Source organism: Colius striatus, chromosome 14 (genome assembly GCF_028858725.1).
Source record: "Colius striatus isolate bColStr4 chromosome 14, bColStr4.1.hap1, whole genome shotgun sequence".
Taxonomy (NCBI): Eukaryota; Metazoa; Chordata; class Aves; order Coliiformes; family Coliidae; genus Colius; species Colius striatus.
The window spans coordinates 4,713,011-4,739,494 of record NC_084772.1 but is presented as its reverse complement, the minus strand read 5'-3'; the positions used below and the strand labels follow the sequence as shown (position 1 = coordinate 4,739,494).

General features: G+C 46.8%; 1 protein-coding gene across 3 annotated transcripts; it reads left to right on the top strand.

The window, feature by feature from the left end:
* The first annotated feature begins 467 nt into the window (after window positions 1–467).
* Window positions 468–26,251, top strand: RFWD3 (ring finger and WD repeat domain 3). Of its 3 annotated transcripts, none has more exons than XM_062007423.1 (14): window positions 468–494; window positions 904–1,001; window positions 3,321–3,702; window positions 4,950–5,185; window positions 6,873–6,973; window positions 7,074–7,271; window positions 10,038–10,129; window positions 11,484–11,598; window positions 17,281–17,509; window positions 19,706–19,856; window positions 22,031–22,207; window positions 22,768–22,982; window positions 23,853–24,070; window positions 24,683–26,251. In XM_062007423.1, exons 3-14 carry the CDS (start codon window positions 3,323–3,325, stop codon window positions 24,824–24,826), a joined length of 2,256 nt encoding a protein of 751 aa, XP_061863407.1. In that variant the 5' UTR covers window positions 468–494; window positions 904–1,001; window positions 3,321–3,322; the 3' UTR covers window positions 24,827–26,251. The 3 variants fall into 3 exon arrangements, with proteins under 3 accessions (XP_061863407.1, XP_061863408.1, XP_061863410.1); XM_062007424.1 differs by having other exon boundaries at window positions 489–523; XM_062007426.1 differs by lacking the exon at window positions 468–494 and having other exon boundaries at window positions 744–1,001; window positions 4,983–5,185.
* The last annotated feature ends 233 nt before the right edge of the window (window positions 26,252–26,484 follow it).

The following is a 26,484-nucleotide window of genomic DNA, read 5'->3' as shown; positions in this document are numbered from 1 at the left end:
CGGCGCGAAGGGAGGCCGGCAGCAGCCCCGGGGCGCGGGCAGCCTGTCCCCGCCCGGCGCTGCCCGCGCTGCCCCAGCTCCCTCCGGGCTGCCGCGGGGCTGCCTCGGGCGCGGCCGCTCCCGCCGCCACCGCAGCGCGCGCACCCCTGCCTCGCTTTGAATCCGCCCGGGCTCGCGCTCTTTCAGCCCCGCGGCGGCTCCGCCAATGGAAACTCGCTCCCCGACGCTAGCCCCGCCTCGGCCCGTCATCGGGCATCCGTCGGTCCAATCAGCCGGGCCCGCTCTTTTGCGTTCTAGCCAATCAGAGCAGGCCCTTCCTCCCCTCGCCCCCTGCACCCTCTGGTCAGTAGGATAGACGGACAGGTCTGCTGGCCAATGAGAAGGCTGCCCCGGCCGCGGCTCGCCCAATAGAGACGGGCACAGAGGTCGCGGCTACCCAGTGGGGCTGCGGGGGCGGGGCGGCGCTCGAGCGGGGCGGTTGAGGCCGCTGGCGGGTGAGCGGGCGGCGGCGGCCGACCGGGCGGTTCGTTTCCCTCTCCCGCTTCCCCTGCCCTGGCCTTCCCGAGCATCGCGAGCGCCGCCGGGCTCCGCGCCCGGCCGCCGGGGAGCAGCGCGGGGTCCCGGCGCGGCCCGGCCGCTCGGGGACAGGGCGGCGGCGGCGGGAGGCCTCGGCGGCGGGAGGCCTCGGCCTCGGGGCTGCAGGGGGTGCTGGGGGCGGTGTGCCGAGCGCTCGCGGTGCCCGCGGCCGCTGCAGGAGAAATCCGCGTCGCCCCGCCCCGCGTCTGTGACTGATTGTCAGTTAAAACAAGCCTGTAAAAAGCCAGGGATCGACCTGTGGCTGCGGAGCGTGCGCTTCGGTTTGGGTGCCGTTTGGGTCTCTCGGTTAACTTTCTGTTAATGCAGGTGCAGCGTAATAGAGCCCGGAGATGTAGAGCGCGACCTGGCGTGCGCTGAGGAGACCTTCCACAAGAGGAAGCCTGTGCTTCAGCCTTCAGCTTCTGGTTAGTGTTGCGGGGCCTCCTATGAAGCTACTGCCCAGAATCTGGCCTCAGAAAGCTCTCGGGTTTTCCCTCATCTGGGACCAAGAGGCTTATTTGCAGAGATGTTCCATCTGGGGGTTTCCTGTGGGACGACAGCTGTCTGGAGACACTGACCCTTCCTTATTGCAGGAAATCTCCAAGATTTAATGGTGAAAATGCCAATATTAGTGTTTTGTTTCAATTAAATACCCAGGGTTGCTTAAACTACAATGGTGAATGTATGCAGTATTTTTAAGTCTCTCAACTAATTTATAGGGAAAAATAAAGGCTCTTTTATGCTTATAGGTGGCAATTTTATCTTGAAGATGAGTTTAGTACTGAGAAGTAGCACTTGATAACTGAACTTAACGACTATTCTGATGGGATATGTCACTCACATCTGATTTTGGCCTAAGTTAGACTGAATGGGTAGTTAGGATAAAACTAATAAAATTACTTATAAGCTAGAACCTCTTAAAAGGTCTGTAAAAATACGTGAGCAGTAGTACATCTCCCTCTAGTCATTCTTGTATGTGTTTTCTGGTTGTTCTTTGTACTAACAGCAACCTTTGCTCTGCACCAGTACCTAGCCTCATAAGTTTTGGTGTGTGCTTTGGGCTTCTAAGTGATGCTAAAGGTCTATAATTAATTCCCAAAGCCTTTCAGGTTTATGATTGCCTGAATATATTTTTGAGAATATGGATAACCTTCAGCACCTTACAGAGTTTAATCCACACATCTCCAAAAAAAGACCTTTTGTTTTTTTGCACATCTGTTTATTCAATTAACGAAACAATCTTGAACTTTTTGTGCTAGAACACTGGCTGTAGGACAGAGTGACTAAAGTGCTGTAATTGGGTGGCTGACAACAATGTAATAATTAGCAATGCACAGACTGTTGTCTTCCCTGTTTTTCTTCAAAACCTTAGATAATACTTCTAGTTAGGAGGTAACCTGTGATCTTCATCCCAAAGATGTTTGTGGGCAACCATCCTTAAGTTATGTAGATGCACATATACTTCACGTTTCATCTATGTCTTGTCTCAGTTGACTGTGGGTCTGGCTGACAATTAACCTGGAGGTGTTAATAGAGAGCTGGCTGAACATGAGCCAGCAGTGTGCCCAAGTGGCCAAGAAGGCCAATAGCATCCTGGCTTGTGTCAGAAATAGTGTAACCAGCAGGCCCAGGGCAGTGATTGTGCCCCTGTGCTGGGCCCTGGGGAGACTGCAGCTCGAGGGCTGTGTTCAGTGTCGGGCCCCTCACTCACTGCCAGAGGAACACTGAGGGTCTGGAGCATGGCCAGAGCCGTGCAGCAGAGCTGGGGAAGAAGCTGATGCTGGGTAGGGGCTGAGGGAATGGGGGTGTTGAGCCTGGAGAAGAGGAGGCTGAGGGGAGATGGGCGCACTCTCTGCAAATCCCTGACAGGAGGCTGTAGTGAGGTGGGGGTCATTCTCTTCAGTAATGAATGACAGGAGCTTTTTCCTTGAGAGGGTTGTCAGGCCCTGTCCCAGGCTGCCCAGTGAGGTGGAGGAGTCCCCATCCCTGGAGATATTGCAAAGCTGAGTTGCTAAGGGCCATGGGTTAGTTTTGTGATGGACCTGGCAGTGTGACGAAACTGGTAGGACTCGATCCTAAAGGTCTTTTCCAACTGTAATGCTTCGATGATTCTAAATGCTGTTGCTGTAGGTAACCTGAGACTCGGTCAGGGGTTCTGCTGTGATATCCCTTTTGGGTTTGTGTGGTAGTGGTGGATGTAAAGTACCTGGAAGGCCTGTTAGGTGAGCTGAGTGAAGGTTGCAGTCATCTGTTGTTGTAGTAGAATTTTATTCAAGGAAACTTGAAAATAATCCCCCTGCCTAAGAGTGAGGCAACAAAGGACTGCATTGTGGAGCTTGTTTCAGGTTGTATTTGTGCAGTGCTGCTCATTGTGGGGAAGCTCTCAAATATTTCTAAACTCTGTTCTCCAAGATCCATGTGAATTTTCTGGCAGGTAAATGATGTCAGCAAGAAATCCTTCACTTGCCATATTCATCCCAAGGCTCACTGAAGTCAATGTTGCTATGTGCTTTTGGTGCTAGCTGCTGTTGAGCCAAAGATTTTGAGTCCAGATGTGGGAGGGTGCTGCCTGCTCTGCCAGCTCATGTACCTGGAGCGGGAGAGTCTAGCTCTTCTGCCAAAGGAAACATTTTGTCTGGAGTATGACTTCTAAAGGCTATTGTAGTCACTGACTGCTGCACCTCATTTGTGCTACTGTCAGTCACACTTGTAAGTAACTACTGGTTTTCTTCAACTTTTTGCAGGAATGGCTCAAGAAGAGATGGAAGTTGATCTCCAGCCAGTGGCTGGTTACTCTGCAGAGAGCCTTGGGACGCTTCCCATAGAGCCCTCCAGTCAGGCAGCGCTGTCCTCCCATGCCCCAGTGCTCAGTGAAGACAGAGGCAGTGGTACAGTTCTTCCTGCTGATGAGGCTGTTGGCATACCAAGTGTTGGTACAAGGGAGGCAGCTGCCCAGCCTGACGTGCTACTGGGCCCTGCCTCGGCTCTCAGCGGGCTGCAGAGGCTGCAAGGGGCGATCAGTCTGTACCAGCCACCGCCTGTGTCGCCAGTCATGCAGCAGCCGCGAATGAGGAGAGCTCGCAGGCAGCAGAGGATTGGGGGTTCCCAGAGGACAATCAGCACCAGGTAAAGCAGAAATGAAGTGGGGTCTGAACTGCACTCTTATGAAGTCTGCCTCTCTGTTCTCTTCTGGTAGGATCCTTGTTCTTGTTAAGTGAATCCCCCATTTCCTATGTTGGCAGTGGTGGTATTGACCCCTGAGCCCTTCTGTGCTTTCCATCTTGCTTGTGGAGCTTCTGCTCTGCTGGATTCATGGTAGTGCTCCAGAGCAGTGCTGGCTCTTGGCAGTTGCAAACAGCATTTAGTTCAGGGGAGCTTGTGCTCCTGTTTGTGTTTCGCCTTTGATATGGTGACTGCCTGATTTGGTTTTCTGGTGACAATTGCTGCAGAGATTTTCACAAACTTAAACTAATGTGTTTTGGGGTGGTGAGGGTTGCGTGTGTGTTACCTCCAGGCAAAGAAAGTAAAAAGTCATGTTTTAATACCATTTGTAATGGGTTTAGAGGGTGATGCTCTTTAGCCAGAGAGACATCCCCATTTCTGGCTTGTTTGCTTTCTGTCTCGTCTTAGTAGCTTTTGTAAATGCCAAGAGTGAAGTTACAATTACCTGGAGCATTGACTTTAAAATCAGTGAGACCAAGCACTCTTCCCAAGTGATTAAGCACAACTGAACTGTTTGCCCTTGGATTGTGTGTGAAGGTCACTGGAGTTCTAAGAGCTAGAAGGCAAACTGATAAGCTTCTCCCTTGAATCTGGAGGATAATTGAGATGATAGCTAAACTGATGGGGGGAGAGGAGAGAATGTTTTAATCCAGGCATGAAGTTCTAGTAGAAAAGCAGGACAGTGCACAGACTAGGCCCAAAGTAGTCAATGGATTTGATACAGGTCTCGTGCATCTAGTATTATCAGTGACTTTGGGAAGCAGGTCAGAGTTAGAGTCATAAGTACTGGTTCAGAGTTCCTTAGGCTAGTAGTGGACAATACTTGTGTCTTTGTCACTTCTTGTCTTCCCAACCCCACCACCTCACCCCTAAAGATGATGATATTCTTGTTTTAAGGAGAGGGAGATATTCTTTGAGCTGAGCCAGGTGAGTAGCTGCTGTGTGATACTGCTGATGATGTTTATAAAGTGGGCAGTTGTGTGGGACTGCCACCCTCCCTGAGAAAGTCTGTCCCAATAGTTTTGACACTTTCCTGTTGCAGTCATAGCCTAAGAATTTTACTGCAAATGAGTGTGGAGAAACATGCTGAGCCTTTAGCTTGCCTGAAATAACTTCGACTTTTTTTTTTTTCCTCTGTTTTCTGGACTCAGGGCAGCACTGAGCAGTTACTTTCAACTCAGCAGGACCCAAGAGCCAGCTACAGTTCCACATCTGGCACCCTCACATCTTGCAAGGGACAACCAGGAACACAGCTCAGATGAAACAATAGAAGTGAGTGACTCTGAGAGCAGCACTTCTGCTGAGGAGGAGGAGGAGGAAGCGGGGGAGGCTGCAGCACCGCTGTCTCTGTCAGCCCAGGAGATGCCTCCAGCAGTTGGCTCAGAAGGTTTGTGCTATAATTGGAACTGTGTAGAGACTGATTTGAGAAACTCATCTTACTGTTTCAAAATTCAGTGGGGAAATCCTTGTGACCTTCACACCAGACAGTGCTAAAGGATTGTTCTGCCTGCAGCTGATGGGAGCAGGTTGCATGAGGCTTTCTGGCAAACAGCTCCAAAGAGCAGTAGCAGCGATGGATGATTACTGCCATAATGTTAAATACAGTCATTTTGCTGTTTGCAGGATGCTGCTTCTAAATAATCCTGGAAAACTTCAGAATAACTTAGTTTAGAGATGAGTACTTAGCACATTTCTGCTGTTCTGTATCAAGGAGCATTATGGAAGAGATCTCTGGAGATCAGCAGTGCTGATCAACTTCCAGAGAAGGATCCAATTCAGTATCTTTTTAATGATTTGCAATTTCAACCTGCTTCAGTTTAGAGTTTTCTCTTCATCCCTTTAACTTCTTGTGACACTTGGCTGAGGAAGTAGAGATTTTTAGGACGGTGGGCTTTTTGTTTGTCTGTTTCTTTCCTCAGCTTTTTTTCTGGCTGGCAATCCCTTATCTAGACTTGTGTTCACAGGCTGCCATGCACTTTGGTAACATGATTTGTGATGAACATATGTAAAAGTGACAAGGAGTTAACTTGCTAGTCAAGGTTATTGATGCCCAGAGAATATGAGAACAAGGTTGTTCTTTTTAATTTGGTCTCTAAGGAATGTCTTTATACTTCAGTCTGCCCTTAGCTTTAGTTTTGATTGGCCAGCCCACCCTGACACCATTTTTTCAGGGTACATTTATGAGGTGCCTTCTGAACTGTCTTCACTTGTTCTGAGCTAGTGCTGTCTCATACTATGTGAACATAGGCTCTCTGTAAGGTTTGCTGGAATTCTCTGGTCTCTTTTCCTTATATACTACTAATTTCTCTTCAGCCCAGAAGCACAGAGGCTGAGAACTTCACTGATGTTAGCCAGGGTTAGGTGATGTCTCTCTACTGGATTGAGAATACCTGCCTCAAGTACTAAATGTGACTGATAACTCTTGTTTTATCAGGAGACAGAGGGGACACCATCATTTCTGCTGCTCTTTGAGTATACTAGTGGTGGTAATCCAAGTGTAGCATTTCCATGTGCCTGTATTCAACAGAAGGGTTAACAGAGGCCCACCACAAAAACATATGGCCCAGCAGCATTGGTAGTTTGGCCAACTACTGTTTGGAAAACTGCTTAAGTTAGGGTGAATGGACAGATAGCATATGGTAAATGCTTTCTTGGCACATTAAGTATGCATGCTTGGATTCCTTGGCAAAATAACTTGTGCATACTGGTGTCTGTTTTTCTCTGTGCATAACGATGCAGGGTTCTAGCCTTACATCAGCCTAACCTGTATACAGATGTGCTTGTTTCTAGCAGGTTAGAAAATCCTGATAAGAATTGCTATCCTTAAAAGACCTCTGCTTTTTCACTGAAATTTTGCTGTTCTCTAGAAAAGAAACTATGAAGTTCTTCAGCACTACCACTGGTGAATAGAAGGACTTCCACACAGACTACCTGACCTCCAATATCCAGGACACTGATCTGAAGCTTTGTGCTGTTGTTGTACTGCTTATCTCGTGCCCCAATGCTTTCAGATCCAGTCAAGAACTCCTTTTCCTCCTGTTATATATTAGTCCATTTAACAGTACTTTCTTTAGTTTCCAGTCAGATCCAAGCAGAGCCACCTCAGGCTTTGTCTCAAGCTCCTGCAGAACAAGGAAGTCAGGAAGATGAAGAGGCTGAAGTCCAGCAAAAGCAGGTAAGGTGACCTAAATGCTTTTGGAGATGAAGTAAATATGGTTAATGCTGCATCTCTCTGTAAGAAAAAACACATGTGTTTTTAAAATTTTCAATCCTAGAGAACTCCACTAAAGAAACTGGAACCATCAGTTCCTGTGGTGCCACTGGAAGAGGAGGAAGGGGACACCTGTGCAATCTGCTTTGAGCAATGGACCAATGCTGGGGACCACCGTCTGTCAGCCTTGCGCTGTGGGCACCTGTTTGGTTACACCTGCATTGAGAGGTGGCTCAAGGGACAAGCAGGGAAGTGCCCTCAGGTAAAATGGACACTAAAGTGTGTAACTTCTGCTGCACATATGGTTGCTGGAGCTGCTGCATGTATTGGGCCACAGCAAAATCAGACAATGCTCCAGGCTTGGGAATGCGTGACTGGAGAGCTGTCCTGTGGAAAAGGGACTGGGTTTGTTAATCAACAGCCAGTGAACATGAGCCAGCAGTGTGCCCAGGTGGACAAGAAGGCCAAGGGCATGCTGTGCTGGGCCCTGGTGAGGCTGCAGCTCAAGGGCTGTGTTCAGTGTTGGGCCCCTCACTGCCAGAAGGACACTGGAGCGTGGCCAGAGCCAGGCAGTGGAGCTGGGGGAGGAGCTGTAGCACAAGTGTGCTGGGGAAGGGCTGAGGGAATGGAGATGTTCAGGCTGGAGAAGAGGAGGCTGAGTGGAGACATGAGCACTCTCTGCAACTCCCTGACAGGCTGTTGTAGTGAAGTGGAGGTTGATCTCTGTCATTCATTACTGGAGAGAAGGACACGAGGGAATGGACTCAAGTTGCACCAGGGAGGTTTAGATTGGAGAGAAGGAAGAACATTTTCACCTAGAGGGTTATTAAACATTGGCACAGGCTGCCCAGGGAGGTGGTGGAGTCCCCATCCCTGGAGATATTGAAAAGGTGTACTGATGAGATGCTAAGATACATGGTATAGTTCAGTGATAGGCTTGGCAGTGTGAGGTGAGTGGTTGGACTTCATCATCTTTAAAGGTCTTTTCCATAATGATTTTATGAAGAGTTCCTTTTTGCCTTCTGTCAGCAATAACTGTCACCATTATTTTGATGTAACTGGGCCCAGAACAACTAACACTGCATTAAAGAGAGAATTCTGACTTTTCTCTGTGAAGCAGAGCATTTGTGAGTAGCAGACTCCAGAAGTTGTAGAGTTCAAGTGCAAAGCCTGTAACTGGTCTCAGAACACTGCACTGTCATCCTGGAGTGTGGGAATGGGAGACAGATTCCTAGAAGGAATTAACTAAACATAAAGAAGATGTTATTGGACAAGAAATCTGTTTGAGAACTGTTTGCAGCTGGTTAATCTTCTATTTTGAACTGCATCTGCTTTTGCAACCTTGAAGCAGGCCAGATTGTTTAGGTAGCTTGCAGGGAATGAACTGAGAAACAAGTTACATCCTGTAATGTCCATTTGCACGTGTAGGTCTGCTTTTTAAGGTGCTGTTTGTTTTTGTTTCCATGTTTAATATTCATTCCTTTCAATTATGTCTGTTGTTCTCTGGAATACACTTCTATTCCTTTCTACTTTTCTCCAGAAAGGAATGTTGACAAAAATAGGTCAATGAGCACCTTGTAAATAGGATTGAGTTTTGCTGCTCTTGGACTTGGTGGCTGGAAGCCCAGGATTTCTTTTGGCTTTGTTATTTTGAGAGCTTCCATAGTCTTGCTTGACTTTGTGCAGGATTCCCTTCTCTCAACAAGAAACTTCCTGTTGACATGCACTGTGATTAGACCTGAAGAATCACTGTTGCTGTAGCAAAGACTCAAACCCTATTTTTCTTACCCCTATCAATTCCACCCACTTTTCTCCCACTCCAGGCCCAGAGAGAATTCTCAAAGGCCTTCTCAGCACCTTTGCTCTTTGGAGTTCTGTGACTGCCCAAACAACTTGTAAGGGGTTCTTGGTCCCTCTTTTTCCTTCAGTGATGAAATTACTGAAAGTGTCCTGGGAGAACTCTGGAGAAAACCTTGCAACTAAATCATCTTCCCTTCACTGTTGGTTGCTATCTTTATGTCTGGGCCTTCTCTGATGGACTAGCATGGCGTTATTGTGCATGGTGCTCTGTATACTAAGTGGCTCTTGCAAGTCACTGTGAAACTGCAGCATTCCTGATCCTGCCAGGGGCAGCTGCTTGCTGCCAGGAGAGCTGTGTTAGCCACTTACTGTTCCACAAGGCAGCTCTTAGCAAAGGGAGGAGGGCTGTCTGATGTGAAATTGTTGCCCATGATATCTTTGTGCTACTAAATAATAGAGGAATCTGCATTTTAAGCACATGGACTAATTTAGTTCAACAGAGGTTACTTATTTGAGTCTTCAATGCCACTTTTTTTGAGCAATAAAGTATATTTGCAAAAGAGTAAGCTTGCAGTGAAAACAGTAAGTTCTGGGTTATGGGCCCAGAAATTGATGGATAGAAACCATCCTCTGCTACCAAAACCTGGCCGTGGAAGCCCACGACAGTGTGTCACTGAAATCAGTGGAATGTCAGTGTTTGATACTGATGCTGGAAGGCTTTTATGGATTTGGCCTATAGGAGTGTTGATTAAAGGAGTGTAATGTGTAAGTAGCAGGGTTGGGAGTTCCCTTGGGGGTTCCTAAAGCCTTGTCTGTTGGTTAAGCAGCCAGTCTTGATGTTTTCAAAATCAAGTTTGAGCTGATGTTTGGTTTCAGACCTTTTTCCCCTGCTTTGATTCCCTACCTCCTGTCATCAGCTGACCTGACCATGCTGTGTTGCTGGTGCTTTAGCAGAACAAATGTAGTGGGATGCAAGGAGCTGTGTGTATTCAAGCTGCATCAGGATGCACAATCTAAAGTGCTGTAGCCCCCCTGAGAGCTCTGGTGTCCGTATGAGGGAGTGTCTTACACTCACGCTGTAGTGTGTTTGTGGCTTTGTGCATTTGTTTCAAGTAGACAACCCCTCCCTTCAAAGCTACGAGGGTTTTTTAAAATATTACCTTGTGATTTGCATAGTTTGGGCAGTGAAATTCCTGTAGATGAAGTCAAATTTGTCTTTTTATTTCAGTGCAATAAGAAAGCAAAACGTTCTGACATTGTGATCCTGTACGCCCGCACGCTGAAAGCGCTGGACACCAGTGAGCAGGAGCGCATGAAAAGGTAGGGGCCCTGCATGGAAAGACACAACCTGCTGGCTGCAGGCCAGTGAAAGCTCCAGTCTGGCATCTGCTCCTTGCTTTCATTTCTTGTATTGCCTAAAGCAATCTGTGCATTCCCTTGGGGATATCAGGGGTCTGGTTGGCTTAGCAAACCAAGGCTTTGCTGGGTTGTGTGTGTCTCACCTGGAAGAAGGAATTTCTTTTGGAACAGAACTCTTCAGTTTGTGCTTTGTGGCACTAACATGGCAAAAGCTATCCTGAAATGTCCTGATGGGAGAGCATGCAGAGCTGTTGCCAAAAGCTGTATATTGCTAATTCATCATTAGATAAGAAAAGTGAGGCATAGTTCAAAATGCAATGGGGATGAGGAGCTGACATTTTCTGTCATCTCTTCTGTGTGTGTTAAACAGAATTACTTTCCATCTTTTGCTTTGTCAAATTCTTCATGCTGCTTTGCTTACAAAAGGTCAGCAAGCATTACTATGACTCTGCTCCCTCCAACTCAAATGTAGACTTTGTATTGAAAAAAGGAAAAGCAGGTATGAAAATAGGGACTGGTTTCTTTTCAGTAAGGTGCTATTTCAGTCACACATACTATTCTTAAATAAAAGGCTGGAGATATTAGCTCTCCTGAATCTTATTGTAGATAGAATTTAATTGGGGTTGTCTTCACATGCCTCTAACTATACTGCCCTTTTTTCAATGCTGTCTTTCAAAAGAAACCTGACTATCCTGATGATAAGCAGAAACGTTTGAGGAGTAACTGTCACAAAGGGAAAAATCTCTTCTGTCCAGATTGCCATAGTCTGATGGTGTTTGTGTCTTTTAGAGGGGGCACACTTCTTTAACTGGATTGACACTGCAAAACAGCTGATAAATCAGATTTCTTTTTCAAAAGCACTGGCTGTTTCTGATACAGCTGTAACTTCTTTGAAGTATAAGATCAGTTACTGGTAGTAGAAACAAGCTTGAAGATCTTGCTGTGTTCTGACTTGCTGCATTACTGACATGGTTCATTATATGGACATTGGGGGGATAAAATTTGCTAAACCATTTCTTTAGAGAAAAAAAATGATTTCTCTTTCACTCTTTTCTGCTAAATTAGTACCTTTGGGGAGGGTGAGGAGAAAGGCTGTTGTTTCTGTGAACAAATACTTGAGTGAGTCATTCAGTACAGTTGCATAACCGAGAACATCTCGAGGTGAATGTGCTGGGTGAGCGTGGCACCAGATTTTCTGTTACTTGTGAATTTACCTGAACAAGTCTTGTGAAATCTGAGGATAAGAGTTGACAGTCCAGAGAAGCATCCTAGATAATCTCCCTTCCTAAGGATTGTTCTTCTCTTGTTCCTCCAGCTCTTTAGAGAAGGAGCAGCTGCTGCGGAGACAGGCAGAGCTGGAATCGGCACAGAGCCGTCTCCAGCTGCAGGTTTTGACAGACGAATGCAGCAAACTCCGCAGGCAAGTTCAGGTGAGTCTCATGCTACTAAGAGGATTCCCTTTATCTTCAGCCTATCTTTTGCATATTCCCTTAGAGAAGACATGCTTCCAGTTTTAATAAGCAGCAAGATTTAATAAACTCAATTGTTGAATCATCAGGAGTATCCTAAACATCCCAGGCTGGTGTTTTCACATAAACACTGACCTCTTTTTGTGCATCTCACAGTTGGAAGTACAGCTTAGCAGTAGGGTTTCTTGGCTGCTGATATTCTTGGTTCCTCCTCAGATTTTGTGGAAAGGCCTGGTAATACAGCATCAAACCTACTCTCATCATCTTTCTCTTAGCTGCATTGAAATAAGCTTTGAAAATCTCTATAGTAAACCTGTAATGGGAGCTCTTATCACTAGCTAGTCAAGAGCCTTGTCAAGTCTGAATAGGTATGGCTATTTGTAAAACCAAAAGAAAACCACAAAACCACCACCTAATTTTGTGGTGAAAGTCAGCCAACGTTCTACTGAAGCACCTTTTGATACCATGAGACCTGGTCTGTCCATGGGGTAGGCTGTGTGCACAGCCTGAGCAGCTGCTGAGAGGCACTCCTGTCCCCTTGGTCTACAGATTAATGGAAATGAATGACTGGTTGCTAAATGACTGTTTCCTTTCTGGGTTATGCAATACTGTGATTTTTTTTTTTTTTTCTTGGTAACACATCACAGCTCTTTTTGCAGAATTCCAAATTGTGGATTCACAGCTGGCCATGTTCCTCCAGTGCTTGGTTTTCCAAGAGCCTGTTTCATAGCCAGTTAGCTACTTTTTGTTGTATTAAGTAGATGATATCTAATCTCTCACTGTCTAGTAACTGAATTTTATGCTTTTCTCTACTTCTGGATTTTTTAGTAGCTTTGGCTATTTGTGTCTGTTCATGAGGCAACATCCTCCTTGCTGTGTTCTTCCTGTGTGATGTAAAATAAGGTTGTATAAATAGCTTGCCTGAATTCCTGCATGAAGCTATATGCTCATCAGAACTAATAAGAAAATTGATCCACTTCAAACTTTGGCTTAAGGCAAATGTGAGTAAGATAAAACTGCAGGTCCATGATGTCCTCCTGCAATTCTTTTGATGTTAAATGATAGAGTATCCAGTCTAATGGAATTGGAGTCACATGTTATAAAGATTAACTACCCTGTGTTCCTTAAGCTCTATTTCAGTATTTATACTGCATCCGTCACTGTCCTGGAGTGGTTAATGTGAATGCTGGAAGCAATTTTAAGTTGCTTGTTTTTACTGTGAATAAACTGAAAGTAAAACAGCTTGTGGAGGAGCAGAAAATCAGCAGGAGGTCTGGAATACCACCTGATTGCCCAGGTGGGCAAGAAGGCCAATGGCATCCTGGCTTGTATCAGCACTGGTGTGGCAGCAGGCCCAGGGCAGTGCCTGTGCCTCTGCTGGGCCCTGGAGAGGCTGCAGCTCCAGGACTGTGTTCAGTGCTGGGCCAGAGGGACACTGAGGGGCTGCAGCGTGGCCAGAGCTGGGCAGTTGAGCTCGGGAAGGGGCTGGAGCACAAGGGTGCTGGCTAGGGGCTGAGGGAATGGGGGTGTTGAGCCTGGAGAAGAGGAGGCTGAGGGGAGACAGGAGCCCTCTCTGACACTCCCTGACAGGTGGCTGTGGCTGAAGAGGCATGGGTCTATTCTCCTGAATAACAAGTGACAGGACAAGACAAAACAATTTGAGATTTTGCCAGGGGAGGTTTAGGTTGGATTATGGAAACTTTTTTCATGGAAAAAGTTGTCAAGCCGTGTCACAGGCTGCCCAGGGAGGTGGTGTCCCCATCCCTAGAGGGATTCTAAAGCTGTGGGGCTGAGAGACTGACTCTTCAGTGGTGGCTGTCACAGTGCTGGGGTAATGGTTGGGCTTGAGGATCTTTAAGGTCTTTTGCAGCCTAAATAATTCTATGACTATGGTTCTGTTTAGAGTGTGTGCCTAATAAATCTGAATAATTTAAGTTGCCAGGGACCCCTGGAGGTTCCTAAGCCAGCCCTAGCTGGGTAACTTTCAGGGCACATTGCACCAGGTGTTCAGTGTATGCAAACAGATCACATGTCCTCTCTGAACATCCCACTGTTTGACCAGCCTCGCTAACTAATCCTTTGTTTCACAAGGTCTGATCTCAACTTGCCTTGATACATCTTGAATCTATTGCCCTGGTCTTTTCTGCAAGCAGTGTTACTGATAGCCCAAGAGAATGTGTTGAAGTGGCATACAGAGCTAGAAGGCAATAGAGAAAACAAAGTGCTGTGGGATCACAGAACTGTGTGCAGTGTGCCTACACTTTGAGGGTGTGCAGGATGCAGAGAGCTCATTGGCATGGTTATGGTGTTCACTGATTACATTCAAACCCTGGTGGCTGAAGTCTTATAGAAGACAAATGCCACGTGTGAACCCTTTTGTGTTGCTAATGCACCTGAGCTGCCTCATCAGCAGTCCCCTCACTAGCTATGACCTTTCTTTAGGTTTATGCATTTTTCCCTGCTCCTGTCCATTAACAATCTGGTCCATTGTGCTTTTGTTCTGGAAGTATTTAAGATGCTAAGATGAAAAGGGATGCTTTTTAAGTCTTTAGTTATAGGAAAGTTTGAGGAAAGAAACTTGAGAGGAGAATGAGTGGCTGGCTGGGTAAAGCTCTGGAAGAGAATTCTCACCATGTTGTTTGTATATGTGAGCTTGCAGCATGTGCTATGCTGAGCCATATGCTACACAGCAGGTTCAGACTTGCATTTTGGAAGGGGGATTATGAAGCCTTACTTTTGTATAAAGTTTTCCCTTTCTGAGCAGAAAACTTGGGAATCAGATGGGAGCTACTGCAGTACTCCTGAATCTGCCAGAATGCTCAGTAAAAACCTAATGATAAGCAAATCATCTCTGGCATTAACAGCTTGGGAAGGAGACTTGTTTTTTCAAGTGGGAAACAGTAGCTCTAGTTTTGGAGCAGTAAAGGGAGGACTGGCAGGGAAATAGCAGGAGATTGCATGCTGTTGTGGGGGAGAAAGCAAGTATACTTGTGAGCCTTGTAGAGGTCAGTTTATATTGCATGAGCTGTTGGGAAGGCTTTTTAAAACAGGTTTTTCAGAGCATCAGAAAATAATTGGATGACAAAACACCAATAAAAACTTGTGAACCCAACACCTTTTAGAAATCATAGATTCACTTGGGTTGGAAGAGATCTTTAAGGTAGAGTCCAAGCTGTCCTCTCACTCTGCCAAGCCCACCACTAACCCATGGCCCTCAGCACCTCAGCTCCACAGCTTTGCAATAACTCCAGGGCTGGAGATTCCCCCAGCTCCCTGGCCAGCCTGGCACAGGGGCTGACAGCCCTCTCAGGGAAAAAGTTTATCCTAATATCCAGTCTAACCTCCCTATGTTAGACTAATGGTTTTATTGCATGAGAATCTTTCATCTTTGTGACCTGTGCATTCACTTCCAGCTGATGTCTGGGGAAGATCTGGAAGAGTAAAAGGTGACATTTCATTCAGCTGTTACTTCTGGTGAAGCCCATTAAAAATACTGTGTGTCCCTTTGAAGGGGAATGCCTGTGGTGCTGCACTGCAGTTCGAGGCTGTGCAGTCCCTGTGCCAGGCTGGGGCTGTGCAGGGCAGGAGAGCAGGCCTGGCTTCTGCAAGAGGTTGGTGAGAGCATGGCCAGAGAGTGTTAGTCCTCTGATAACTGCCTTTTGCCTTTAAAAATTCCCATCAACTACTATGACTGTAACCTAATACTGAAACCTGTCCTGAATTTGTTGTAGCTGGTGGCTTTCCTTTCCTATCCATTGTGTTCTCCTGCTTTCATTTGTCATGCATGCTCCTCAGGAAGATTTCTGCTGGGTATCTTCTTCTGTCCTCAACCTCTGACTGTATTCACACATCCTACAACAGCAAGGTGTGCAAAGGAGAGTGCCCTCAAGGCCCTTGGTTGACACCAGGCATCAGGAAAACACATCACATCCTAAGGGAAGGTGTAGGCTCGTATTACTAGATGAGTGTTCTTTTGAACACAATTAGGGCAACTTTTTTCTGCAGTACAACATTTTTAATCACCTTGGTAATGTGTTTCCAAGACTTCCTGATTCTGCTGGCTTTGTTCCTTGTGTTTCAATGCAAGCATTGTACTAATAGTCCTTGTAGTCCTTTTTAATGACTTGTGCACAAGTTCAATGTTGAGTGCAGGTGACAAGGAGAGTTTGTTAAACTAGAGCTCTAAAGCAACACATCATTTTAAACCCTTCTGATCCTCAGTGGTGGTGGGTGGTATCCTCCTGCCTTAGAAGAAAGTGACTTTTAATCAAAAATGTATTTCTCGAAGTTACCTGTGTTTTTACTGACTGCTTACTCTAAGCCCAAGGCCACAGCTTCCATCCTAAGCATCCTGGCAAACCCCACACCTCTTCTTTCTCCTCAGGTTGTTCTGTCTTTGCTTGACAGGATCATCTTGAGTCTTCAGCTTCAACTAATTATTTTTTTTATTCCTTTGGAGGGTTTGCAATGTACTTGATGCCAAACATATCAGACCTCTATCAAATATCAGAGTTGCTCTCCTCTTGAGCAGTTTGCAGAAGATATATGTTTTGATGACAGGTATTAATGTAGAGCTTGATCCTTGTTCTCTTGCCTCTTTGATAAGCGCTGCCGTTGCCTAGGTGTGAGTTCAGTGGTAGTGGCTGGTTTGACCCTGAAGCCAGAGTGCAGTCTGCTGTAATGTATTCATAACAGCACTCTTGCAGCCCTTAATTGTTTAAAAATTACATAGTATTTGAAGCATAATCTGTGTTTCTCAGAAGAAAGCCAGCAGCAATTTTCTTAATATCTACACTCCCTCTAATATCTCAGGAGTTCTGTACTGTCTGTTTTTGCCCTTGGATTACAAGAATCTGGTCACAGTGCCTTTGGGGGAGGTGGAGGATGTTTTTAGTTGACTCATTTTAGTTGTCAGTGCCAGCACTCACATACCCACCTCACCCCTGCTGATTCCTCTGGAAAGACGAATTGTAGCAGTGCCCCATTGCCAATGGAAGCTGTCCTTGGCCGCATCTCTGCTGAACATCCTTGAGCAGTCCTCAGCTGAGGTGGAGGAAGAGAGGGGAGGTGGTTGTAGAAAACAAGGCTGGAGCTCTTAAAAGTTGTATCATTCCTGGAATTTGCTGCCCAGGATTTACAAGAACAAGGACATTGTCATTAAATAGACTGACTTGTTTCCTGCAACACCCGTTGTGGTGGAACTTGGGCTTTTATTTTTTGATGGGGTATTCTGGAAATTCTGGAAAATGGGTTTAATTGACTTTCTCTTGTGGTTTAGCTGTGTATAATACTTGGCAGTTTTGTGCTCTTCCAAACAGCTTTGATCTGGTAATAATTGTTATTGGCTTTTATGTGTTGCCTGAGGGTCCTCCATTGCACAGGTCCAAAACATACAATAACAGACTTTGAGTAAGTTCTGCCAGACCTTGCATTTTGCATTTGAAACTTACAAATAGCATTTCAATGCTTTTATTACTCACTGCCCTAGTCAGTGAACTTGGAAGTCCAGCATTTTGGGAACAACATGAGATGGGACCATGTTTTCTCCCTTTATCTGACAAGTACAGTTGGAGCATCTAGAACACAAAGTTCCATTGCCAGTGGTGCATGAAAGCTCTTTGGGTTTTTTTTTCCCCTTTGCAGGAGCTGAAGGCTCTGGTGGCCCAGCACAACGTGAGTTCTTCTCAGCAACCTGGCAGCTCCCGCCCCTGCCTCCCTGGCAGCCTCCCCACCAGCCAAAGCCAGCGCAAGTACCATTTGGAAAAGGTTTTTGTGGTGTCTCAGAGTGGGAACTGCAGAGTGATGGCATACTGCGACTCACTGAGCTGCCTCGTGGTATCTCAGCCTTCTCCACAGTCTACTTTTATTCCTGGTAATGAAACAAGTCAAGGTTTGGGGGTTCACTGGTTAATGTGTTTTCTATTTGCTCCCTGCTTCTCTGCTTGACCTTTTGTGATACTTTAACTCTAGCTGGGTGCCAGCTGCCCACCAAGTTGTTCCATCACTCCTATTCCCCAACTGGATGAGAGAGAGAGATATAACAAAAGGCTCACGAGTCGAGATAGTGACAGGGAGATCATTCAGCAATTACCATCGTGGGCAAAATGACTCAACTTGGGAACAATTGGTTTGATTTATTAACAGTCAATCAAAACCAAGTACGGAAATGAGAAATAAAAACTGAATCTTAGAACACCTCCTCCCAGCCCTCTCTTCTTCCTGGGTTTCTACCTCTTCCCCCTCAGCAGCACAGGGGAATGGGGGTTACAGATGGACTTTGCCACTGCCTCTTCTCAGGGAGAGGCCTCCTCACTTTCCACTACTACAGTGTGGGGTCCCTCCCACTAGAGACAGTCCTCCATGAACCACTCCAATGTGAGTCCTTCTCATGGGGTGCAGCTCTTCGTGAGTCCCAGCCTGAGTCCCCCACAGGGTCACAAGTCCTGGCAGCAAACTTGTTCTGGTGTGGGCTCCTCTCTCCACAGGTTCACAGGTCCTGGCAGGAACTTGCTCCAGCGTGGGCTTCCCATGGGGTCACAGCCTCCCTTGGGCATCCACTTGCTCCAGTGTGGCGTCCTGTACAGGCTGCAAGTGGATCTCAGCTCCTCTGTGGCCTCCATGGCTGCAGGGACAGGGCCTCACCAGGGGCTGCATCACAGGTCGCAGAGGAATCTCTTGAAGTACCTGGGCACCTCCTCCCTCTCCTCCTCCACTGACCTTGGTATCTGTGGAGATATTGTTCTCACATTCTCACTCCTTTCTGCTGCTGCAGTTTTGCATCTGCACAGCATCTTCTGCCCCTTCTCCAGTGTGTTAATCCCAGAGGTGTTGCCTCCATCACTAATTGGCTCGGCCTTGGGCAGTGACAGGTCCATTTCAGAGCTGACTGATCCCAACCCCATCACATACAGGGGAAGCTTCTGGCAGCTCCTCTTTTAAAGAAGCCACCCCTGTAGCCCACTGCTACCAAAAGCTGCCCACACAAACCCACTGCATCTTTGCATTTGCCTTGTAAACTGAGAATACTCACAGGACTCCCTACAGTTCATCTGGCCCCCTGCATTGGTAGCTTCTGCCTAGTCAGGCAGCTCCCATCCCCTGGGACCTCTCCAGCAGCCATAGCAGAGGCTCTCTGGCTCTTCTGCTGAGGTGCCACGACCACCTGAAGGTGAAAGCTGTGTCTGGTACTTCTCACCAAGGTGGCTTTTCTGAAAGGGGCCTGTAGAGAAGCTTTGTGTGCTCGAGGGAAAAACACTGCTCCCCACACCATGGGTAGATTGAACCACATGCTGCTGGATTGTCAATACTCTTTTTAAATTAAAAAGAAAAAGCAAAAGCCATTTAACAGGAATGATGGGAGAGCTGTCTCCCAGGGAGGAAATAGGAAGCCAAGAAGTCATGGGCAGCCCTGGCTTTGTCTGACTGCTGTGTCCAGGGACAGGTGACCTGATATCTGGACCAGTGCCCACTTGCTTTTTCAATGAAATAGATGCATTAGGAGTCAGATTGTTTATTTGCCAAGTACTTCAGTGCTTTTGGAATGATGAAAGGTACCTTATTTGGTGAATGGTTTTGAGATTAATATGCCTTGTCTAGGCATAACAGAGTTGTTTTCTGCATTCCACTGACCTTATTTTGCTGGCTTTGTGAGCCAGGAAATGGATCTCTGAATGGGGGCTTTGTGGTGACCCTTGTAGCACACAGGCTAAGTTCACCTGTAACCATTCATTACAGTGATACTTCTCTTAAATAGTCATGTAATCCTGTGTGTGCTTTTATCTAGGCAAGAATGGTTTGAAGAAACTGGCTAAAGAGCAGCAGGCTCTTGTATTAAGAGCTGTGACACTGATGCCAAATTTGCTGTCACTGGCTAGGATCCTCAAGGATTTAACCCTGTTGCAGTTTGAACTAAAGAATGTTTTGTGGCAATTCTTATCCAGAACAGCAAATAACTTTTACATATTCATCCCACCACAGGCTTCAGTGCAGACATTGTGATTCTGGCACAGAATTGTTGGTTCTGCATGTCTGTTGCTTAGCAATAACCTGCCTTATCTTTCTGCCACAGGTTGTGGTGTTAAGATGATGAGTGTGGCCAATCTGAAGAGCAGTCAGTACATCCCCATCCATAGCAAACAGATCCGGGGCCTGGCTTTTGGCAGCCGAGGGGATGGTTTACTGCTCTCTGCTGCTCTGGACAACACTCTGAAACTCACCAGGTGAGTGATCTGTGCTGTGGGGAGCAACCTGTCCCAGTGGAGTTCTGTCTACAAGACCCTAGGATGGATTTTGTTCAGTCTTACTCAAAATGTCTTGCAGCACTTGCTATTCTGCTTTCCAAAAGATGCTGCAAAGATGAGATGAGATCTGATCTGTCAGGATTCTTCCTGAATGCAGGAGCTAACAGAGAGACTTGTTCGGGCATTCAGAGCTGTTACTTGGAGGTGTTATGGAGCTACCTGCCTCTTGATAATTTTCCTGCAGAGAGTTCAGTAGAAAACAAGTAATTCAACACAGGTTGGCTAAGTTGTAGCCTGATGTCTAGATCTGAGATGTACTGTCTGCTTGGTTTTCTGTTACCGCTCAGAAACATGGAGCATGGGAGCTTTCATGGCCTAACCCAGAAACAAGGAGTATTTAGGTTGGGAGCTTTCTTCCCTGCACTAATGTTGACTTCTCTGCCTTTCACCTTCTTGAAGAGTATGGATTCATCTGGGATATGAATACATCTGGGATATGAAATGCATAGCCAGTGCTATTGAGCATGTGCTAGAGGCACACAGGTTCTCTAGAGCTAGCAAAGCCTTAGGGCAGCAGCTTGGAAACTTAATTACGCAGAGGCTGAGAGAAAAATGTCTCCAGTCCTGGTGGAATTTACAGCCCATGAATGTATTTTCTTGCCACTCTGCTGCTCTTCTATCTTAAGCTGCTCCTGTTGGCTGATTGATTCCGACTGAGTGATATGAATGTGTTCCCACACTGTCAGCCTGGGGTCAGGGAGGATCCATGGCTCTTACGTGACTGATTAGTCCCAGTTCTTTCCCATAAGTAAAGCAGTGAAATGCATGTGATCCTGCAACAAAAATGTAAAGAATCTTGCTTTCCTGTTACCATGTTGAAACATTTACTGGACTAGTTAAAATTAAACAGAACTGTGATGCTAAAGTCAGTGTGCCAGGCTTCTAACTGATGGGACTGATGTTCCTGTCATGGTTTAACTGGGAAAGAGGCTCCTCGTTGCAGTGTCTGCTCAGGAGCTTGACTCCCATATCTGCCTCTCCCTGCCTGGTAGCCTGCATTTGAACTTGAGATCCTCTTGTCTTTGTTTGTGATCCCAGGATGTCTTGGAGTTAAGCATGTGCTTCAGCAGTATCTTTAGCCTTTTTTTCAGTCTCCATCTGATAAAGAGTCCCTCTTTGGTCATCTCTTCTCTGGCTACTGATTTCATAATCATCCTACCAAAAGGAGTTACCCCAGGAGTCTTTAAGTGTCCTGTTCTGGCTTGCGAGTGTTTAGAATAGCACCAGGACTTGGTGGCTTATTTTCTTCCTCCTATTTTTTTAAACCAGTCCCTGTTCTGATATCATGCTCCCTGTTAGTCTTTTCCAGCCAGATCTGTCTTTGTGGTTATTCTCATTATGCTTACTTGGTAGCAATTGCTTCTCTGGAGTTCTGAGCATAGTCACTATCTCCAGGGAGAACCCACACATTGTAAAGGATACTTCTGGATTATTTTGAGGTATAAGCAGTGTTCTTCTCATGTAAAAAGGGGGAGATAATGAGGGGAAATTTACTGTGAGAGGGATGGAGCACTGGAACAAGCTGCCAGGGAAGGTGTGGAGTCTTCTTCTCTGGAGGTCTTCAAAACTCCTGGACACATTCCTTTGTGACCTGATCAAGGTGGTTCCTGCTTGAGCAGGGGCTTGGACTAGATGAGCTCTAAAGGTCCCTTCCAACCCTCACCATTCTGTGATTCTGAGAAATGTGATCTGAAGAGGTGGGCCTTGTGATCTCAGGAATATGGGATATTACAGAATTATGCTAGAGTTGCTTCTCCTAATTGTTTCCAGAAAAGTCACTTAGCTTTCTCTTTCCAGTAAGTCAGCTGAGACCCTGTGCTGAGATTGCCTTTCCCAGTCTCCAAAGAACAATCTGGAAAAAGAAGCACTGGCCTGGAAGAATTATAAATCACTTGACAATATCCAAGTGATTATTCTGTCCAGATTTCCCAGAGTCATGCCTGGAATAAGGAGGAGTTAATTCAGAATTCAGTGTAGAGAGAGATACTTCTGTCTAAAGACTCTTAAAACAATCATCTGCTTACCTCAGTTATGCTATTTTCTCATCAGTAGATGCTTGTGCAATGGGCCAGTGCTTTGCTTTTCTTCTGCAGCTTGGCAACAAATACCGTGGTGCAGACATACAATGCTGGCCGACCTGTCTGGAGCTGCTGCTGGTGCCTGGATGATGCAAACTACATCTACGCCGGGCTGGTCAATGGCTCTATCATGATATACGACTTGAGAGACACCAACTCTCATGTTCAGGAGCTAGTCCCTCAGAAGTCCAGGTATGGCATAAGAATTTTTCATTCCTCTCAACATCACTTATACACTCTAAGCTAAACACAGCTTCTTCCATAACTAATACAGCAATTGGAATAGTTGAAATTGATTTAGGTGAATCTATTGTTCAAAAAAACTCAAGTTCAGCACAGATGTGAGCAGTCTCTGATAGGGGTGTGTGGTGTGTGTATAAGTTAGGATGAGTGCTTGGCCCCTACATCTCTTAAGGCACACAGTGATCTGAAATGGACCCACCAGTGCAGCCTAAGCAGAAGACTTTACTTTGGACTTAGTATTTAATCTGGAAAGGACAAATTAGATTGGTGTGATGCTGGCACTGCTATGCAGGAAATCAAATGCTGATTTAAACACACCAGATCTGTGCTCCTTTAAAGTTGAATTTCAGTTATTCTTGATGAACCCTTTGGGGTTCTTGGCTGGAAGGACCACCTTTCAGGCTCTCCCTTTGCCATGTGGCTGGAGTGATGGGTGCTGTAGTGTGAGGAGGCAGAAGGCTGGCATGGCTGCAGCCCTCAGCACTGACTCCTACCAACCCTGCTTTCAGGTGCCCCATGGTATCGCTGTCCTATCTGCCCCGGATGGCCTCAGCATCGCTGCCCTGTGGTGGAATATTGGCTGGGACCTTGGAAGGAGCCTGCTTTTGGGAACAGAGAGCTGGGAACTCCTACCGGCCTCATCACCTGATGCTGGAACCCGGCGGGTGCATCGACATCCAGACAGAGACCAGCACACGTCACTGCCTCGCCACATACAGGCCCAGTATGGAACCACGAGCTTCTGCACCCCCTGTTTCATCACCCCTCTGAACTGCTCTTTGCCAAGTTCAAGAGCAGCTTTGGTGCTGAGGGCACAGCAGAAATGCAGGAGCTGCCTGCCTGGGGTTCAAGAGCTGGCAACAAAACCTCAGGCAGTCACTCCCGCTCCCCACACCTCCCATAGGATGTGTGCGAGACCCAAGACTTGTGAATTAAGATAAGCACAAGTGTAATAACTACATTAAAACATAATAACAGTAAGAAGAATGAAATATAATAATAGTAATTAAGAAAAACAACACCCAAGAGGAAAGGGGAAAAAACCCTGAAACAAGTGGTGCCCAATGCAGTTGCTCCTCACCCACTGAGAGATGCCCAAGTAGCAATCTGCCCTGCCTCTGGCCAACTCCCTCCGGTTTCTATACCGGACATGATGTCCTGTGGTCTGGAATAGGCCCTGTGACTAGTTGGGGACAGCTGTGCTGGCCATGCACAACTGCTGGTTCACAGCCCAACTTCCAAAGCTGCCCCCCAACCCCCCCCAGTCCACTCTGGTAGGCAGAGGGAGGAGCAGAGACAGCCTTGTTGCTGTTGAAGCACTGCTCAGCAATAACCAAAACATCCCTCTGTTATTGACATCCTTCAGTGTAAACCCAAAATATAGCCCTGTAGCAGTTACCAGGAGGAAAATTAATTCTGTCCCAGCTGAAACCAGGGCACTGCCCAAACTAGAGCAATGAGCATCTGCACAGAGATAAGAGTTGGCTGACGGCAAAGGGAGGCAGCTGCAGGGTGATGTTGCTTGTATTCCTACAGGTAAAACTCATCTGTCGCGAAACATTCCAAAGCTTACTTTTTTCTTTCTTCCACTCAGGTAAAAATAACCCATGTGTGCGTTGTGTGATGATGGAACTGACCTGCAGCCCACGAGTGGAGGCCTCAGAAGATGTGGTGTGTTCTTCTAACCCTGTTCAGACTTTCAGTGCGGGGCCCACTTGCAAGTTGCTGACCAAGAATGCCATTTTCCAGAGCCCAGAGGAGGATGGCAGCGTCTTCGTGTGTGCTGGTGATGAGGCCTCCAACTCTGCCATGGTAGTTCAGGTTCCTTCTGTGTGGGGGAAGGGTTTTATTGCAATCCTTAGGAGAGAGAGAACTTGTCAGTCATAGGAAGGCTGTGTTTTGGTGGGAGTTGCCCTGTGTGTGCTGGTCTGTTGTACCTGTCACTATATAAGTGTGGCATGAGATACTTTGTGTTGGCCAAGGCCTGGGATGCTTGGAGTCCTTCTCTGGGAAGGGAGGTGGGCAGCCAGGCCCTATTGTCCAACAGAGGAGTATAGCTGGGCATGCGGCCAGCTGCTGTCAGTGGTGTAGTAGACCTGCTGACACAGCTAACATATTAGGTGCTGAGGGCTGGAGGCAGGCTCTGGGGAATGAGGAGAAGGGTTGTCCTTTATGTGGAAAAGCAGCTTAGATGCAGAAGGTGGACAACAGGCTACAAGCGAGCTCATGAATCTAGGTGGAAGGAGACGGCAGTCAGGCTGACACTGTGCTGTATGTCTATCCAAGACTATCCAAGCAGGGTGTGAGAGCAGAGAAGGGTCCTATAAGTAACTTGAGGAAAGTCTTTTTCTCTAGAAAGCAAGCTGTGGTTTGGATGAGAGAGGAGAATCCTGCAGCCTCTGACCTTGTCTGTCTGTCCCACAGCTCTGGGATGCTGGCAGTGGTTCCTTGCTGCAGAAGCTGCAGGCTGACCTGCCTGTGCTGGATATCTGCCCCATGGAAGTGAACCAAACCCACCTCCTGGCTACTCTGACTGAGAAGTCAGTGAAAATCTACAAGTGGCAATGAGAGTGATCCCTGTGCTGCCCAAATATGCTGCTGAAAACCCCTCTCCACAGTGTTCTGTCCCAGGCTCGGCCATCCTGCATGTGGTGCTTACAGGACACTGGGACCACTCCTGCACCTCTCTGATAGACGGTAGGCCTTGGGATGTGCTGGTGCCTGGAGCAATTCCCTTCTTCCTCCATCTTCCTTTTTAAGTCTGCCCTTGTTTTTCCTTTGGTCAATGTTCTTCAGTCAGACTCCACAAGCCGCCTCAGCACAGCAGAAGTTCTTGGGCCATCTCTAGTGTGTGTTGCTGCACTTTTTTCCCAATGTGGATTCAGCACAAGGACATGCAAATCTCTTCTAGAGATGAACAAAATAAGAGGAACTTGAAGATCTGAGGCTTCCACTGCACCCTCTCGTGGAGTGCCACTGTGATCAGTGTTGGCAGCACTGGCATCTCGCTGGCATGGCTGAGACTCGCTGTGAAAGCAGGATCAATGCTTTGGGGAGTATTTCTTGTGGAAGGCCTAGGGTCAGCTGGCAGTGATTCTCTGCTGAGAACAGACCCTAGTTGGTGGCCATGGAGAGAACAGGCTTGGAAAATCTACAGAGAACCTTCTTTTGTGTGTTTTGTTTTTTTCAGGAGCATATCATTTGCACTAATTCCTTAATTCTCTGCTCCATCTTACTTCCCCTTCTCTTCCCTGCTTTGTGCACAAAGAAACTTGAGCAGTCTGGCTGTGGAAAATGAGCCTAAGCTCAGAAGCAGAGGTAGAGAGGATGATTCTTGTGATGTTGGCTGTTGCAGTCCTTGGTGTCCTTCTTTACAGACAGCAACACACCAGAACAGCCTTGTGAAAGAATCCTGGCTGCTTTTTGAGGTTTTAGCTGGGGCTTTTTCTTTTTTTTTTCCCTTTTGAGGAACTGGTGGAAACTCAGGGATTTCATGAGCTCACTTTCGCTGACCTTTTGCCTTTCTGAAGTCATTGTTGCCAGCTCACCAGCGAGTCACAGCTTCCCGTGGTAGTTGTGGGCAGATGTGCCACGGGTGTGCTGATTGCCATAAATCTGAGCCTGGCAGGTCAGGGGTGGCCAGGTGCAGTGGGTTTTTGGCACCCTTACCATAACTTTACTGCGGGGTGTGAGAACACTCATCTCCAGGTCTGACCAGGAGAGAGGACTTAGGTTTCACCTTAGGTTTAAGGAAAGCTGCCTCGCAATGATGGTGGAAGCTGCAGGACAAGCTTCCTATGCCGGGATCATGTCCCTCTGGCTGTGGTAAGCACTATCCATCCTGTTTAGGGCCACTGCTTAAATTGCCAGGATAATTTTATCTTCTGCACAGCAGCATCACCCTGTTTGTCTTCCCTCTTAAAAATGAGACTGAGAAGATCTCTGCTTAACTTTATATTTTTCTGTAAATTGTATTTTGTTCCTATATTTTTATATACTGTACAAATAAAGTGTTTATAGTTATCAAATACAACTGGTGCTGCTGCAGTACTTCCAAAGATATGCCTCAGTGATGTACACTGGCTATCTTGTGAACTGCAAAAAGCATCCCCTGCTGCAGGTAGTTTCTTGTGCTTTGTCTGCCTGAGCTTCAGCCTGAAGCAATGGAGGCTTTTAGGGAAGGAGGAGCCTTGGTTGGGGAATGCAGGGGGCTGAGCAAAGCCAGG

What these genes read in the sequence shown, in the direction of transcription:
- RFWD3 (XM_062007423.1), top strand. Translation starts at nt 3,323, where the DNA reads ATGGCTCAAGAAGAGATGGAAGTTGATCTCCAGCCAGTGGCTGGTTAC. An exon ending in CTGAAGTCCAGCAAAAGCAG is followed by an intron (nt 6,974 to 7,073) that starts GTAAGGTGACCT and finishes TTTCAATCCTAG; the next exon opens with AGAACTCCACTAAAGAAACT. An exon ending in CTAGTCCCTCAGAAGTCCAG is followed by an intron (nt 22,208 to 22,767) that starts GTATGGCATAAG and finishes CCCTGCTTTCAG; the next exon opens with GTGCCCCATGGTATCGCTGT.